The 17,947-nt window shown below is 42.0% G+C and overlaps 1 protein-coding gene across 2 annotated transcripts; it reads right to left on the bottom strand.

Annotated features, from left to right (window-relative positions):
* Positions 1-8,142: 8,142 nt before the first annotated feature.
* On the bottom strand, positions 8,143-17,888 carry brd2b (bromodomain containing 2b). 2 transcript variants are annotated; one of them, XM_062399373.1, is made up of 12 exons: positions 17,757-17,888; positions 14,833-15,121; positions 14,560-14,697; positions 14,001-14,145; positions 13,648-13,811; positions 12,999-13,508; positions 12,705-12,833; positions 12,349-12,594; positions 11,988-12,241; positions 11,536-11,852; positions 9,907-10,032; positions 8,143-9,748 (listed from the first exon to the last, which is right to left on the bottom strand). In XM_062399373.1, the coding sequence occupies exons 1-12, from the start codon at positions 17,786-17,788 to the stop codon at positions 9,618-9,620; spliced, it is 2,481 nt and encodes an 826-aa protein (XP_062255357.1). In that variant the 5' UTR covers positions 17,789-17,888; the 3' UTR covers positions 8,143-9,617. The 2 variants fall into 2 exon arrangements, with proteins under 2 accessions (XP_062255357.1, XP_062255359.1); XM_062399375.1 differs by having other exon boundaries at positions 8,143-9,745.
* Positions 17,889-17,947: the final 59 nt, after the last annotated feature.

The raw sequence follows: 17,947 nt of genomic DNA, 5'->3' as shown, positions 1-17,947 counted from the left end.
GTGATGTTGTCTCCGTACTCGCAGTCGCATATTCCGTGTAACACGTAGCTACCTTCAGAAGAGAACACAACAAATAAATAGAGGACTTAACAAATACACAAATAAAGTAATAAAGTAAAGTAAAAAAAATCGATAAGAAATTATTTGTTATGCGGTTATTTGTGAGCATGTTAAATTTCTAAAACCGCTCCCACTGCCCTATTTCTTAACTCTCATCAATACAAATGATATCTGGTTGTCCATGGAAGTCTGGGGATTCTCAAAATGTTTTCATTTTACAGATAAAACCGTCAGTGATATAGAACAACAACGTGATGGATCAGTAAGTAGAGCTTTGGGACAGTGACTGGGATGTGGGGTATTCAAGTTCATGTGTTGGCAGAACTTTAATATAGATTTTTTTCTTTGCCTTTCAGAGGGGGACTTTTGAACTCTTTAAATAAACAACTGTCATTGATTTAGAACAACGTGCTTGGAACAGTGAGTTCAAAACGTACTGGAGCCCAAAAATATATGTTTTTTTTCTTACATGTCCAATTGCACCCAACATGCTCAAAGCCCTGACCTGAAGAGACCTATTAGTCTGTATGCAGTGTTAGTGATAGCACCACCTACCGGATTTTTTTTTCTCTCTCTCTCTTTCTCTCTCTCTCCCAAAAATGAATCGAACTAAAATAAAAAGATCAGTGTGATTCTGTGTTCCTACTTTTTAAATTAAAGTTTGTTTTAAAAGGGAATAACTCTGAGGCTCAAAGATGACATAATATCAGTAAAAACTTAACACAGTCCAATAAGCAGCAACGTTCCTCTCACCTACGGCCACTGTGGGAAAGTTCTCTCCCTCTGCAGCACGTGGGAGGTTGTACTTGCAGGTACAGGGCCGGCCTTGGCAATGTTTCAGATTGGCGCCCCCCCCACACACACACAGCCAAACTTGTTAAAGACCCCCCCATTTCTAATAATTAAACACTTTTTATCTTGTAAAACTTTAATGACAACACTTTAACTCTGTGAATAACAATAAAATAAATTATAAGTTAAAACCAGTCACAGATAACAAATGACAGTTATTATACAGAAATATAAATACTTAAGGAAATGCTATTCAAGAACCTTTTGAACCTTTGGAAATTTAGTGCAATAAATGTTTGTTAAACAAACAAATATGTATACATATATAACAATATATAACAATTAACAGTAATAACAATAGCCAATACTTCAACACAACAAAATTCAAATAGGCAATAAGTGCAAAACTTCAAAACTGAACGGGCCTTGACTTCTTTGTGGCAAAGTCATCAATGACCACATCAAGTGAGACTTTCTGTGACACATCATGGTTTATGCTTTCACTGATAGTCCACTGTGACGCTCTTGGGCCATGGTAGACCTCAATTATGTCTTGATCAGTTTAAGCTTTGAAAAACTCCTCTCTGCAGCTGCCACAGTCACAGGGATCGTCACAGATATCCTGAGTGCCACCCACATGTTTGGGTAGATCTCTTGCAGTCGCTTCTTGTGCAAAAAATCCAAGATCTCCATGGCTGTTATGTTGATTGATGGTAGGTTTGGGAAACTTTTCAATGTTGTTTTCCGTCTATGTCTGACTGTCCACCATAACTTAAAGTGCTGCTCAGCACTTCACATTTCTGCTCCATCTCTGCCTTTGTCATATTGGAGAAGTTCACAAGCACACCAAACACCTCCTTAACCTCGCCCAAGGTCTTGAAACTCTCCTGCAGAGACCCTATGGCAACATCCACCACAACATTAAAAAATGTAGCCTCCTCAGTGCATCACTTATGGGCTCATCCGGACATTCATATGTGAATTGTCTGCATTTGGAGCATAGCCTCTTCTCTCTCAGGACTGCATCCACATTCATGTTCTCACACATCTCTCCTGCCGAAACCTGAGCTGAAGCAAAGCCGGTGAGTCTGTAATTTTGTAAAAAAGTTTTTGCCTTTCCAAACAAATCCAATACGACATCCAGTTGCATAGAGGTAGACTGCATCAGATTACTCACTCTTGCAATGCTACTGAAAATATCGTACCAGACAACTGAGCTGATGGTAAAGTGAAAGGATCCAATTTCCTCGGCTAACGCCTGGGCCTCAATTCTTACTGCAGAATCTGTTGCCTTCTCTTTGACCTCCAACAGAGCTTCTCTCACTTGTGGGGTCTGATACCTTAGCGCCTCCACACTATTAACACGGCTCTCCCACCTAGTCTCTGACCATAACTTCAGAGTCATTTCAACATGGTTTTTTAAGATGGACCATCTCTGGGTGGATGCTGAAAACAGAGTGAACATCTAATGTAAATAGCCAAAATAACCATTCGCCTCTTGTGAGTTTCGTGCAGCATCTGCCACAACCAGGTTTAATGTGTGAGCTGCACATGGCACAAATAATCTCGGGTTGATTGCCAGTAATCTGGCCTGTACACCTTTCCTTTTACCCTTCATATTTGCACCATAATCACATGACTGCCCTCTGCAGTCATCAAAAGGTATGTTCAGTTCTTCCAGCCTCTTCAAGATGAGAGCCGATAGCCCTTCTCCTGTGGAGGCTTCAGCTTCAAGGAAGCCCATGAAGTGCTCCTTCGCATGTGGCTTGTTCTCCACGGACACAGTCCTGAGGATAACTAAGAGTTGCTCGGTATGGCTTATGTCTGGGGTGCAATCCAGTATTATTGAGAAATACTTGCTGAGTTGGATCTACCCTACAATTGCCTCCATGATCTTCCCATTAATGGCACTTATCAATTCATTTTGTATGTTTTTTCCAAGGTTAGTTGCCATGCTCCCTACTCCACTCTCAAGTATCTGTAAATGCTGTTTTAAAACTGGATCAAATTTGGCCATAAACTCCACTTCTTTTAAGAAGTTGCCATTGTTGTGTTTGTAGATTGTGTCCGTGGATCCTCTCAGGGCCATATTTCTCTCAGCAAGGGACTGGATTATTGCCACTATCCTTGTCAGCACTTCACACCACCTCTTCCTCTCTGTTTCAATCAGGGCCAAATATAATCCCTCTCAACCTTATAAGGTCGTCTGATGATTAATTCTGTCCTAACATTAGCAGAGAGGGCAGGCCAGTCAGCAGGATCCATTGGTGGTGGTTTGACAGGCTCACCATCAGCAGGGGTAGATTAAGAAGTAGCAACTGTTGGCACTGTGGATGCATATGAGCAGCTAGTGTCCTCTTCAGTAAAAGTTGAAGTAGCCAGAGAGCTTGGTGTTTCTTCAGAATCAAATTGCGAAGAGGTAGATGGAGATGTTGGTCACTTGGGGCCGGTTGAGATGAGGTCGATGGCGATGCTGAAGTCCCTTGTAGGTACTTCATCAAAGAACCTGTTGGAATATGGAGGATGCAAGAAATGAGACTTTACCACATAAAGTGTTTGCTCTCACACAAATATACACACACACACACAAACACACACACAAATACAATATTTCCTTCACTCTAGAGGTTACATTCATTAGTTAATAAAACAAGTCAACAAAAAAAAATGTAAATGAAATACTGGATGTGTAAAAACTGCACATCAGAATCAATTATTTGTTTGCATTAATGCAATATGAACAAGGTTTGATTTATGATTATGTAATACGTGAGGAAATGCTGTAAATGATTTACTTCACATGCTTTCAAATAGCCTGTCAAATTGTCATGCACCCCCAACAACTTTTGGACTGTGTACAGATGCACACACGGACAGACAAAAATGTAGGTTAAAAAAATAAACAAGTTAGCTAGCTATTCATGTCGACAAAAATAAACACTAATGATGTACACAATCGTGGTGACTCTTACCTCTATCCTCTTCTTTGCGGCGCTTTCTAAATTGTGCACCAGAGAGTTTTGTCTGTTTTTGACTCATTTTTGTTACTGTAGCCGCAGTCTAACCCCGCAGCGTGAATGTAGGGGGCACAGCGTAGGCGGAAGCGCCAACTCTCGTGCGAGCTGCATCGGTTCAGAGGTAAATCTTGGGGATGATCATGATGGTGTTTTGTGTCAATACAGAATATTGTATGCAACATATCTGTACAGCCCGTACACCGTATGACGGGTCCAATCGTGCTCCTTAAAATCGCCTGGTAATTTTCCCCTTTTTTCCTAAACAAAGCGAATTGTTACAACTCTATTTGATATTATAAAACAGATCCCGAAACCATCAATTCAGATTGCGAGCCTGCCACGGCGCTTTCCAGCGCATTCAGGCGTTCCCAGGTGCTTCACGGCGATTTAAGGCGCTAGGAGCCGGGAGCCCAATTGATTAACATGGGCGCGGAAAGGATGCGGACAGCGGGGTGAGAGGAGGACAATGTGACGTTACTGCCATTGTCAACATTGCCTGTATCACGTCATGATTATCAGCCTCTTGTGGCGCCCTCTCGCATTTTGCACCCTAGTCTTTGGGTTGCCGTTTGTTAAGCAGCTCACGCTGAAAATAACAGCAACATTTTGTCACATTTAACTTCAAACCATGTTTAAAAAACTGGTGTGAATTTTTGAGAGTCACTTTTTTGCACATTTACAACAATATTTGTCAACTTAGAGATATTTTAAATATTAAATCCAAATGTTAAATGTTAAATTAAATGTTAAATGTTAAATGTTAAATGTTAAATGTTAAATGTTAAATGTTAAATGTTAAATCTAAATGCTAAATCTTAATGCTAAATCTAAATGCTAAATCTAAATGTCAAATTTAAATCTAAATCTAAATGTTAAACCTAAATCTAAATGTTAAATTTAAATTTAAATCAAAATCAAAATCAAAATCAAAATCTAAATGTTGAATCTGAATCTAAATCTAAATGTTAAATCTAAATTTTAAATCTAAATGTTAAATCTAAATCTAAATGTTAAATCTAAATATTTCGGGTGAAACTACATATTTAATTAATATGCAAATTAAAGCTTGAGGAGGTCAGAGTGTGTTTTTTAGTGGCAAATAAATAATAAATCGTATCCGGGGAAATGGACTCTTGGACATGGATTATCGTGATATTAACTACATAAAATAACAAACACGTTTGGAGAAACTTTATTTGAAGAGTACTTTGGGTTTTCAGTGTCACTTTTATGAAGGATGCGGTACTTATGACCTGTAGCCACTATAGCCAGCCACAAGGGGGCGCACTTTGACTGATTTGTCATGTCTTTCTCACTGCAATGACTTTATCATTTAATGTATCTGATCAAATTCTGCTCATCCCAAAATTCAGATATGGGTAATTAGAAATTTTAAGTACTTTTTTCCAATTACTGATATATATTTTCCCCTCTTTTGTCCATAACATCATGTAATCTAGTTCATACAGTGTCACCTTCCACAAGTGAAAGTGAGCTCATCAGTCAAGGGAATGAAATTGAGAGACTGCAATAAAGTCCACCACGTCAAAGAAGAAGTAGGTTAAAACACTTGTCAAATCTGGACTTGGTTCCCGGGTACAGTGATCTTAAGACTTTGAAAGTCATGTAGTGTGACCAAAGCTTAACGTTAAATGCCAACCTGACAGAATTTAAGCACCAGTTTGATTTTTGTTTTGTCAGCCTCAATTGGATCACTGTAAGCAACCTGTAAACTGTATTTGGATTGGATGTCTTGATTCATCTACCTACAAGTCATTATAAGAGCTGTAGACTGAGCTTAGTAGCACAATTCAGTCATTTGTACTGAAAGGGAGAGGCAACTCTCAAACCTAGCTCATCTCATTCAGTTTTGCTTCACCCTAAATGCTTAAAGGCTGCCGTTTAAAGGAAACACACTTAAAAAGATGGAATTAGGGTTGAGTTGCACTTAGATAAAATGAGATTAACATTATTACAAAAATATTTCCCTATGACCTCCTTTCTTTATGCTGTGCAGAGTACAGTGCCTTCACCACCGAGGGACAGTGAGGCCAGATGTCAGGAGACAGAGAGCAGCACTCGAGAGAGTGAAAATCAGGGCCAGGCAGGGGACCGGAGACAATTGTTTCCTTATAATGTGGCAGAATTTGTGTAAGATATTGTTTGGGCTTCATAGAAATACAGCAGTGTAGATGGTGGTCTATTTACATTATGAACCTCTGATATAAGTCTCTCTCGCTCTCTCGCTGTCTCTGGGCTTTCTGCTGAATTTTCTGTTGTCCCTGTTTATCTTTGTTTGCTCAGCCCTGTTTATCTGGAGGAAGATGAGGCTCTTGAAGAGGTAACTCTGACCTCCTCAAGCTTTTATTTTGTTACTTCCTGTTACCGGCATTTGAATTTGCATATTAGTTAAATATTTAGTTTCATCCGAAACATTTCGATTACATAACATTTAAAATTTGGATTTAAATATTTAAAATATCTCTAAGTTGACAAATATTGTTATAAATGTGCAAAAAAGTGACTCTAAAAAATTCACACCAGTTTTTTAAACATGGTTTGAAGCTAAATGTGACAAAATGTTGCTGTTATTTTCAGCGTGAGCTGCTTTACAAACGGCACCCCATACTAAGCAACCACCTATGTCGCCTATGCCAGGAGCCGCCCCTGTCCAGGTTCCCAGGGACACGTATGCAGATGTAGTGTCTGTGCTCGAGCTGAACTGAGGCCTCAGACACCAGACACCATCCAAACTGCTGCTAAAGGTTTGACTGTGATGTTTCTGGGTCCAGTTGAACACAAGAAGGTGAACAAAATACCTACTTCTCCATGAAATACTGCAGCCACACTTGTAGTAAACAAATCTTTCTTGGTATTCTTCATTTGTATCTGACTTGTGCACCTGAATACAGAACTCTAGATGCCTCCTGACATTAATGTGTTTCTGCAGAAGCTTACCTTGACTGGCTCTAGGAGAACAGATCATCAGCAGCAGGATCAGGCTCCGCTCCATGTTGCAGGTGTCGCGTTCCTCCCTGACATCTCACATTCTGATGGAACTTCCTTTACAACACAAGCCAATCAAGGCCTATGATTCAATGACAACCTCGAAAACACTGCAGAGGATCGTGTGGCTGAGATTCTAACATGACTCACTGCTGCCACCTATAGAGCAAAGATGATCATCAAAGCACGAGTCCCTGACTGAAGTGGATGCAATTTGGTTGTTTACAGTTCTGCTATTATGGTTGCAAAATTCCGGGAATATTAAAAGTTGTAAACCATCCATGGGAATTAATGGGAATATACAGGAAATTGTGTGGGTAATTTATACTAACTGTATTTACCTTGTAATATACAGACATAAATATAAACATTTAGTTTTGTCATAGGCTGATTTGAGCTCTGAGGAAACTTTGGGCACTTGACTATATGCTTCTGCATCTTTGTGTCATTCTCAACATAGGTCTTTGCACAGTATTTGCAAGTGTACACAGCCTTTCCTCACATTGGCTGGGGTGAAATGTCTCCATACAGGAGATAGTGCACGTGGCATTGTTCTTTAGAATAAAGTGAGAAAAGAGCTTGTAAAAAACAACAACTAATGCAATGCCAGAGATATAAATAGTTGGCCAAACAATTGGAATCGTCTTTAAAAATATTTTACAATTGATGGATAAATGAATAGTAAGAGGATAGATGAACAGATGAACAATCCTCAATCAGCATGCTAATATATTTTCCCCAGTAATATCATCGAAACTTACCTGACTAGTCCTGATCAATACAGCAGGCCTCCATAGCCCTGCTGTAGTGTGCAGGATGCTGGGAATTATCTGTGCATGTGATGGAGAAATGCACAGTGCAGGGTTGAAATTCAACATGCAGCATGTGCTGCATTCCATCTTTAAAATAGAGTATTGAATGAGGTTTTCAAAACTAAGTAAATTATGTTGATCAATAAGAACTGAAGTTCAGCAACACAAGCCAAGTTGTAAAATACAGCCTCAACTAGAATCTTACTCTGTAGATCACAACAGATAGTTTAGCAAGATCCATGAATTATTCACTGGGAAATGGATGAAAATATAAAAAGAACCAGCATCTTACAATGTTAAAGGAGGGATCTGCCCTCTAATCCCAATCTAATTGAATCACATCATTCCACCAAGCTTCGTGATAATCCGTCCAGTAGTTTTTGCGTGATCCTATTGGACGGGGAATTTCAACATGAATGGAAAAACTAGTCAGTCAATAGAAAGAAACCTTAAGACCAAATTCAAACTCTTCTACAGAAGTGAATATTTTAATAAACACAGTTGTCAAATGAAGGTATGATTCTGGGAGAACAACCAAGACAGGAATGAGGAAATGACGGCATGTTAAAAAACAGGTAACTCAAAAAATAAACAGCAGAAATACAATAGTTTGTGCAATAGCAAATACAGTTTAAATATATACAAGCATATCTTCATTCGCTGAACATTCAACAACAGCTTTAACTACGCATTGGACTGTGTGGACTCTCCCGTCTCTTTACAGGAAACGTGTGGCGGCGTTCATCTTCAGTTTATTCAGTCAATTCCCATTGTTTCCAGAAAGTGCTCAGCATCCCAACGATCGGTTTTCAGAATCCTTTGACCCAAGTGCGACAGATGTCTTCAACCCTTCACTTGTGTGGGGATTAGAAACCTGCTCTGGGACCTGATGACATTCAGCAGCCTGTGTTGTTCCCGTTCGATGTGAAGGACAAACGTTGAGAACAACACCAAAGCTGAGCTGCTTTCAAAATACTGAAGACAGACAGTAATTCAATCAGGGTCACGCTCAAGTCTGAAAACGCTTGCTTAAGACTTTGGAGGAACGGTGCAGCCACGTAGATCAAGACAAAATAAATAAGGAAACTCAATTGCAAAAGTTGAAATTACAGTATTTTAACATATATCTATACTGTATTATAAATCCACCTTGTTTTCAAACAAGAACGAGAACTACAAGCTGTGAAAGAAAAACTGTTGCATGAAGCTCAATGTCGAGCGAGGGAGATTTATGGCTGTAAACACAACTCGAGCTGTAACCAAGTTTAACTTTTGACCGGAATAGGCAGAAAACATGGGTTTCATTTACTGCTCAACAGACCTGCGGACATGCGGAGGAGTCTCCTTCACAACAAGTAATTTATCCCGAATAATCACACAGTAATTCACAATCTGGATCATTAAGGCCGAGTCTAAGGGGGTTGGTCTAAAGATTAAGTGTGCCAGAAGGCCAAGATGTTAAAAAAAGCTAGGCTCCTGACCAAAACAGTTGCTAGTTCAAATTCCAGTAACATCTGAGGAAATGTGGGTGAAGAAAACAAATAAATAACGACTCTTCCAGTCCCTCACCACCAAAGGCCAACCAAAGCAGAGTTTGGGGGCTTTTTTTTTTTTTTACTCCTCCGCTTCCCTCTTTGGGGGATCACCATAAAATTCTTCTTTATAAAAGAAACATAAATTTGTACAAGTATTTACAAAGGGGAGGAGAGGGGAACCAAGGCATTTAGTGTTTGGGTTCTATATTGATCCACAGGGACATTGTTTCACATCCCTCAGTCCCACATTCAAAACATTTTAGGTTTTTTGTTGCCATGGTGTCTAATATCTCAGCCCACTACGGTTTCAGGGTGTGTTGTGTCCTGGGCCAGCCCAAGTCCCTGAGTTATTAGTGTTTTGTTTTTTATCCCACTTCTAGCCGCTGCCTGGGATCTCAGCCAGAGTCTGAATCGCTGGTGTCTGAGGACGACGATGAGGAGGAAGAGGAAGAGGAGTCGGAGCTGGAGCTGCTGCCGCTGAGGCGGGCGGGCTGCGCGTTGGTCTCGACAGCACTGGGCTTCTCTGCTGAGGGAAGGAGGAGTGGGTTAGATCTGGAGAATCTGATTCTACAGCTGCACCAGCTACAGATGAAAAGAATCTTTTATGCACATGTAAAAGCTTCATGTGCATAAGACACACATTCAGAAGACACACATTCAGAAAGGGAAGATGCACAGGCTCACCTTTAGCTTTCGTAGGTTTCTTGACAGAGTTGAGTTGTCCGCTGACGTCCTGCAGCCTCTTCTCCAGCTCCCTCCTCTTCTCCAGAGTCAGCTCCTCTTTAGATTTGCCAATACTGCCTTTGCCCGCTGCAGGTGAACAAGGACAAGGCTGTTACACCTGACATCCACTTAGACAATACAGCTGCAATTACTGTTACTGAAGATGTGCTAAGAGGGGGAGTGGTGTGTAAAGGGAGCTAGTGTTTGGTCTGTAAACATGACAAAAATATGAGATGTGCCCATAACAAAGGCCCAAGGTGTGTTTTCAAATTGCTTTCAGTGTTTCCCTAAGAATTACATCAGTTTTAATGGTCCACTGACACAGGACGGCGAAACAGAGGAACAGACGGACACAGTGACTGAAAGGGAAACAGCGAGGCAAAGAGCGTTCCACGGAGATCTATAACGGCACAGAACAAAGTTAGAAACCTCAGAATATTTAGGTTTACCGCTATCTTCAAACTAACAATGGTTGCAGGACACCCCAGTGTAGGTAAACAATGGGAGACACCACTGCATTATTTCGTCCTCAGTTCGGGTGTTTAGTTTATTTGAGACTAGAAAACGATGCAAGGGCAAAACTTCCACGACGCTGTTGAGTGAGACAAAGACAAATACACAATATCCTCAAAAAATGATGATTAATAAATAAATGATCCAAATAGATGCAAACCTGTTACCTGTGATAGACTGATCATTTCATCTCTACACATCATCCCAGAGCTGAAGTACAAGTTGCACCATCATCCTGCAGCTTCGTAAACAGCTGACTTTAACGTTTTAATCTGGTAAGGTAAGTAAAGATATGACCATTCGTCATGTTGACATTATCAAATTACAGTTAGTGGTTAACAGGAGGAAATGAACCTCAAGAAAATGGATGAAGCTACTAGTCATTCATGTGGAAAACCTCCCGAAAGGCCTCAAATATAAGGACTTCCATGACATGTCATTGATTAAATGCTTTACGCTTCAGTGCAACACAGTGCATACTAACTCAGCAAGTTCACAATTTTAATTTTCCACATGGGATAAGCTGCTCGAGACCAACACAGCAGCGTTTACTCAGGAGGAGAACTAGCTCTTGGTCACCGAGGAGAGATGAATAAAGGATGTGGGTGCAGAACCAAAGTGAAGTGCATGAACAGGCTGAGAAAACGTCATTATATGCCTGTCGGTTTGGTGCAATACTATGGTTATACTTTTATATCTTCAGCAGTCCGGTCAGGGTGAAATCGAACTTTGATATAATACGATTGCCTCGTCATGCCGCTTCTTATTTGGCAGGCCTTCCCTGTTTTCTAAATTTCATATCGAAAAGCATGTGGTGCTTTACAAAGATCAGCTGCTTTGAGATGTGTTGCTGCTCGAGGGTGTGGAAATTGTCCTTGCAAAGCAATCACAGTGAAAATCAGGGGAACATAAGTATCTGCAGATTTGGTGTGTTTGTATTGCCAGAGCCTGAACATCAGCTTGGTGCTGCCTAAAGGTCATTTTGATCACATGCTGCTGTCCATGAATATAATTAGATAATAGGGAGGTTACAAAGAAGACATGTTTTAGTCAATATGCTTTTCATGTTTCATCTACCTGGCTCTCCGTAAGACTTGCGGGGCTTCTTCCTCAGACAGGTCATGACGTAGCGCTCCAGCTCTTTCAGTGTCGATGGTTTCAGTGTTTCGAAGTCGATCTCAATCTCCTCTGGGTTGGTGTCCCTCAGGGAAGGCTCCCTGGACTGGATGATGTGGACCACGCGACCCAGCTTCTCCCCCGGCAACTTGTTGATGTCGAGGCTGAGCTGGCGCTTCTCGTCGTACGACATGGGCACGAACTCCTCCTCTTCCTCCGAGTCGTAGTGCGGCAGCATGGAAGGAGCCACCGGCGGCTCGAACGGCTTCTTTGCGGTCCTAAGGAATTGAGTCAAGAGATCAAATCAGTACAAAGGTAAATATTATCAGCCGGTGCTAAATATCTCAAACAACTTGAAGATACGATAAAGCTTTACAATAACTGATAAGGTGGGTAATCATTTTACTACTGACTTGCTGTTCTTGTTACTCTTCTTCCCCTGGCTTTTCTTGGTCTGCGAGGCACCTGCTCTGGCCGACTTGCTCTTCAGGATTTTTCCAGGCATCTTCCATTCCTCAGAGCCCGCTCTGCTTCTGTTGCCTCGACTCTTCTTCTCCAGCTTCTTTTTTTTCTTCCTCTCCTTTTTCTCCTTCTTCTCTTTTTTCTTCTTGGTCTTGACTATGGGGCCTTGAGAGAGGGCGGCCAGCTGCTCGTGCATGGCTCGGAGCTGAGGGAAGATTCAAAACAACAAAGTTATCACAGTGAAAAACATTTTGTTTCCCTGTGAATTGTGTTGTAACCCTTGAATAACTAAATAGCAACTGGAGGCCTTACTTGTGTGCACACCTGATCCTGCAACTCAGCCAAGCGATGAGCTCGCTCCTCTTCACTGTCAGAGCTGGGGCTGCTCTCGCTCTCCTCACTCTCGCTGCTGGGCTCACTCTCAGAGTCAGAGGACGATGACGAGGAAGAGGAGGAAGAAGAGGAAGAGGAGGATGTTGGGTTGCCACTCATTGACATGTTTGTATGGTCCATGCGTGGCTCGTCGGGCATCTTGGCAAAACAGAACTCAAAAATATCCTGGGGCACGAAAGAAAGAGCCCAAATCAAAGATGAGAAATGGGAGGAAACTTTAAATACAAAGACTCGTGCTGAATGTTTTAAAAGTCAAATGAGAAAGCGAAGCTCACCTGCAGATTCCGAGCCATGCCTACAACATCGTGGTCAGGTGGGTTGTACTTGTAGCAGTTGGAGAACATGAGTCGGACATCGCTAGCAAACTGCTGAGCCTCCCTGTATTCACGACAGTCCATCTTCCTCTGATAACACATGGGGAAGAGGAATTTTAGTGATTCATGCAGGCAAACTTTTGACTTTCAGGATGTTACATTTAAAGCCATTACAGAAATGTTATTTTTATCCAAAGCAACATATATTCAATGTTTATTACTATTTGATAGTATTTAAAGTATGTGAGATGTCACCTTGATGGAGCTGAGGTCCATGGGGCACTTGATGATGTCGTGATAGTCGTGAAGTCCCAGGGCGGCGGTGTCCACAGGTGTGTAGAAAGGCCAGGCGAGCGCTGCGTGTTTCTTGGACAGCATGTCTTTCAGCAGCCCGCTGCAGTACCTCAGCTGAGGACTCAGTTTGCTCTTCTTCAAGGCCTGAGGCTGGACAGAATCGGGCAAGTCCTTCTTGGGGGGTTTGATGGGGCGTCCGCTGCCGACCCTGCGTCCACCACCGGCCATCATTGGCTGGAGGAGGACAGGACCTCCAGCGCTCCTGACCAGGCCCATCCCAGGTGGAGTGTCTAAGCCCATGCCCCCCATGGAGATGGTGTGCATGGAGGTGTCGTGTACTTGGCCCCCGTGTCCTCCTTTCCCTAAACCTACCATGTGGGTTGCTCCAGACATGCCCACACCCGAAATGCCCACAGTAAAGCCCATGTTGGAGGGGGTGGTGGTGTCTGCCTTCCTTTTCACACCTTTCTTCTACAGAAAACAATACAGAGGTTGGAAGTTACTACAATTATTTAACTCATTAGTCCTTTTTGAACTTTTTCATTATAATAGGAATTAGTGTTTTGGTTGTGTTCTACCATATGATACTGACTAGGTATTTTCTAAATACCTTGGTTGTGGGCTGTGTAGGAGGCAGACCCATGATGTTGGCAGGGGGGAGGCTTTTGGTCAGCACAGTCTGGGGAGAGTTAGCGAGCATGGACTCCCCAGTGTCTGAGGAGGAAGGGGAGTAGGCCGACTGTGACACTGCTGGAACCTGCTGAGCCCTGGATGCTGAGAAACCAAGTCAACTTTTAAAATAGGAGCTGAAATCAAAATCTTAGCTGCATATTGATATTCGAGAATAACATTAAAACCAAGAAATATGGGGGAAGCATATTATTCATAACAGAAAACCACTGAATATTTCCTCTGGTTAAAACAGTCCAACAACAACTCTGTAAGAATTTGTCATTAACTCACAACTAGACTTGCGACCTTTTCCCTTGTTGTTTTTGTTTCGAGGAGTTGGAGGTGTGAGCTCCACTTCCTCTTGGGGCATCTGGGCCACTTTCTGGAGGAAGATCTTCTCTAGGGACTGGGCCATCAGCACAATGTCGTCTGTTGGCTAAACACAAAAACAATTCATTAACATATGAGAAACACAAATAAGCATTGATGGTAAACAAAAGTGATGCATTGTAATTTAAACATAACTTATTGTAACTCAAATTTCCTTGTTTTCTAGGTGCTTCAAATATAAGCTGTTGGGGAAGAAAACCTTTGAACACTTGTATCTTGAGAAATAATGTATAATGAAACCTTTAACACATTTTCAAAGTAAATAAAGCTGCTTCCGGTGCTTCTCTGAATGCCTTGATCTTTATATAACCCTCTGTTATCACTGCTGCGACTAGAGTCAGCTTGTATAACATGTTTATAAAAAGGGAGGGGAAATGTTATTGGGGAGGGCATGAGAGAGAAATGAAAAAGAAAGCAATAACAGGATGGACAGAGCTCTGGTCTCTACCATTTAACCTACCTTGTTGTAGATGTAGCAGTTGGTGAACATCGTGTTGAAGTCCTGTATGCACTCACTTGCACAGCGGTAGAAGCTGTTCTCAAGGCGCTTTTTTATGGTCCCCATGTCCATGGGCTGTTTAATGATTTTATGGTAATCCTGAAAAAGAAAGAATGAGACACTAATTTTTTTTTTATGTATGGGTTCACAAAAACACTCAAAAGCCGATTGGGGATATTTGCTTTGCACAGATATGAATAAAATGCATCAAATGAAAGTAGAAAGTGAACTCACTGGTAGGCTGAGCCTGTAGGCATCCACAGGCTCATGGAAAGGCCAGGCAAAGTGGTGCCTCCACAGACTCTTGATCAGGGTCCTCTGGAGGTACTGCAGCTGGTTGGTCATCCGGCCTTGACGGCTGGGATCCTTGACCAGGGGCTGCATCGGGGCTGGGGGGCCCGGGGGCATGGTGTGCGGCAGAGAGGGGCTCTCAAAGTCCTCGTACAGCAGGGAGGGCTTGCGAATTCGTTTGCCCGAGCTGCTGTGCTGGTCCATCCCGCCACTGGACAACCCGACTAGGGAGCTAAAGTTTAGTGAAACAGAAGGAGCAGAGGATGGAAAAGTGAAAACACTACTGGGAATAGAAAAGTTCAGGAACAGACATACTATCTCTTAAAAACACACACAGAAAACGATACCTGCTATTCTCACAGTCGACTCTGCTTAATCAATTTTTCTACCATTATTGAATGAAAACATTGATTCTGATCTGACATTCACTAGAATCAACTTGTGGATAATCCACAGCCTATACATGCTTAATATATGTCACCCGTATGACCAGTGAAACCATGGCTCCGTCTCCCATTCAGCTAAAGGTTATCTAGGGAAACTAGAATGCAATCAACTGCCTGCTACTTTTAAAACAGCAATGGGAACCATCATCCCATGGGTTCTCACCAAAAAAAAAGTGATAAACCACCAAAAGCTGAGCAATATGTTATCCTCTTTTTCTCATGCGAGTATTGGAAAAAGCTTAACTTTTAAACTGTCTCTCAGAAACACATCATGAATATGTCACATTGTAAAGCTGCAAGAATTAATAATAAATGCACAAATTATTTAACTTAAAAAGCATTTTGAGCAAATTGTTCATTTCAAGTTATGTCCACATGGAATTTATTTTGGCATTATACCAAATGATCAATGTTTTACTGTTGCTTGAATGATATACAAAACATTTGACAACAGGGTTTTAAGAAACTGATAGTTGTTTCACTGCTCATTGCACTGATCATAGAATGATCATAATAATAATATGCCCCATCATGTGAACTAGATGCTTTGTCATTCCTTGACAATCATGCTGAATCAGCTGGTTTCATTCTAAACAGTGATTTGTGCAGCCACTATTGAACAAAAACTAATGTTTTTGGTATTTTTGTGGTATTTTTTGTATATTTATTACTCATTTGAGAGAAAGAATGGATGAAACACAAAAGGACAATCTTGGCATTGGAAATAAAGACTTAAGCAAATTTAAAAAAGGGAGATGATGCAGACCTCAAAATTCTCTTAAAAGAAAAGTCCCCCCCATCTTCAGTGTAGCCTGTGATTCAATGAGACGACATAAGAGCATTTACTACACGGCTTAACAGAGTTCTCTCGGTCCACATAGTCAAAGGAACCCCCTCTGAGCAGAGCACATGCACCAGATCAGGACCCACACACACAGACACACACAAACCTGCTCCACTGACACACAAACCCCGGCAAACCCTGTGAGCTGATTTTCTCCATCAGGCAGAATCCCAGCAACACAAAGAAGGGCTCAGGGGTGTTTGTGTTAGGAAAAGCATGACACTGCTGTGTAGTAAATACAACACAATACAATTCCAGTCTTATTTGGGCACCGCATATTGTAGCCTTTTGTCATTTATCAGGTAATATTGTAAAAGAAGGCATTAGACATTGCATTATGAATAAAATGGGTTATATCAAATCACTTAGATCTCCAACACAATGTAAGCATATTAATTAGCAGTGCAATGATTCACAAAATCAAGGGAAGGACCTCAAAAGTGTGATTTGTTTTGTAGGGGGGGGCCTGCTGGTGCATGAGCCCAGCTGATTGTAAGTTTGGATATGTTGTGTACAAACATCATGGACGAGTAAGGTGAAGTTTCCCTTTGGCTATAGAATCACTTTAAATGCAAGTATTCCTGTAAACACCTCCTGCTGTTAACCTCTACAGATAATTACATCATGTCAGATGAATGATAAACTCTTCACAATATGCAAGATATGACAATTAGTCTGAGCCCAAGCATGATCCTTAGGAAACACGTGAATCCTGAAGGCTTTGTGATCTCATATAGGCAAACCGATGCACCCGCACACAAACACACACTTTCATGACACCGAATCCAATTCTGCTCCCACTAACACACACCAGTATGCCTACATTAGATTCTAAAAACAACGTATTTTCACTAAAGAGGAACTGATGGAGGAGAAATAAAAAACACACGCGGCTCTACAGCAGAGGATCGCGTGGATGGGACGCCCCGCCCTCCCTGTTTGTAAACACTGGCCTCACAATGACAGCAAAAGGAAAACGGACACATTTTTATATAATTTATCTTAATGCAAAAGATGAAATAACCAAACTGGGGTTTCACGGTGCTGCAGCAGAGACGGATCCCAACACCGTTATCCGATGATCCGGGGTCGTTATTGCACTCAGCATGTAGCCGCTGCTAGCGGAGGGCTAGCTGGCGTCACCAGATTTCAACCAAAACATGACATAAATATATAGATTTGACTGCAACCTAAATAAATAGGGGTAAATGAAGTGTATTAGCAAAGCGGAATGGATATTAAGAAGCGGTTAGCGTTAGCCTCACGAGCAGCGGGATTACACGGGCAATGAATGACATGGAGCCGGGGAGGGGGGGCAGCTGTCATGCACGGTCCCTTCCACAGCTTAAAGATACACAAATAAATAATTAAAAAGGTTTTTAGCAACAAATCGCGATTAGCAGCGCCGCGATGGGAAGCTAGCTAATTGGGTGGTGAGACAAGCTAGCGCCGCCGTTGGGAGGCTAACGGGATGGATGGACATTTAACGCTCCTCCGCCTCCATGGCCGCTGCGGAGCCGATTTAAACCCTCCGCCCCCCTAACCGTGAGTACTGGAAACCCCTCGCGGGTGTCTACCTGTCGTGAGGCGGGTTGACAGCCGCTTCCATCCGGCTGAAGGCGGAGCGTCGATCGCGGGGGTTCCAATTCTCCCAACGCCCGCTGACACTTTCCGCCCGGAGAAAAAAAAAAACACACCAGCCGAGCTCCCACCGCAGCGAAATGGCGCCCGTTCACTTCCGTATGTCGCTATATAAACCCCCCCCACG

This window comes from Platichthys flesus, chromosome 11 (genome assembly GCF_949316205.1).
Source record: "Platichthys flesus chromosome 11, fPlaFle2.1, whole genome shotgun sequence".
In the NCBI taxonomy this organism is placed as follows: Eukaryota; Metazoa; Chordata; class Actinopteri; order Pleuronectiformes; family Pleuronectidae; genus Platichthys; species Platichthys flesus.
This window is presented reverse-complemented; position numbering and strand designations above follow the sequence as displayed.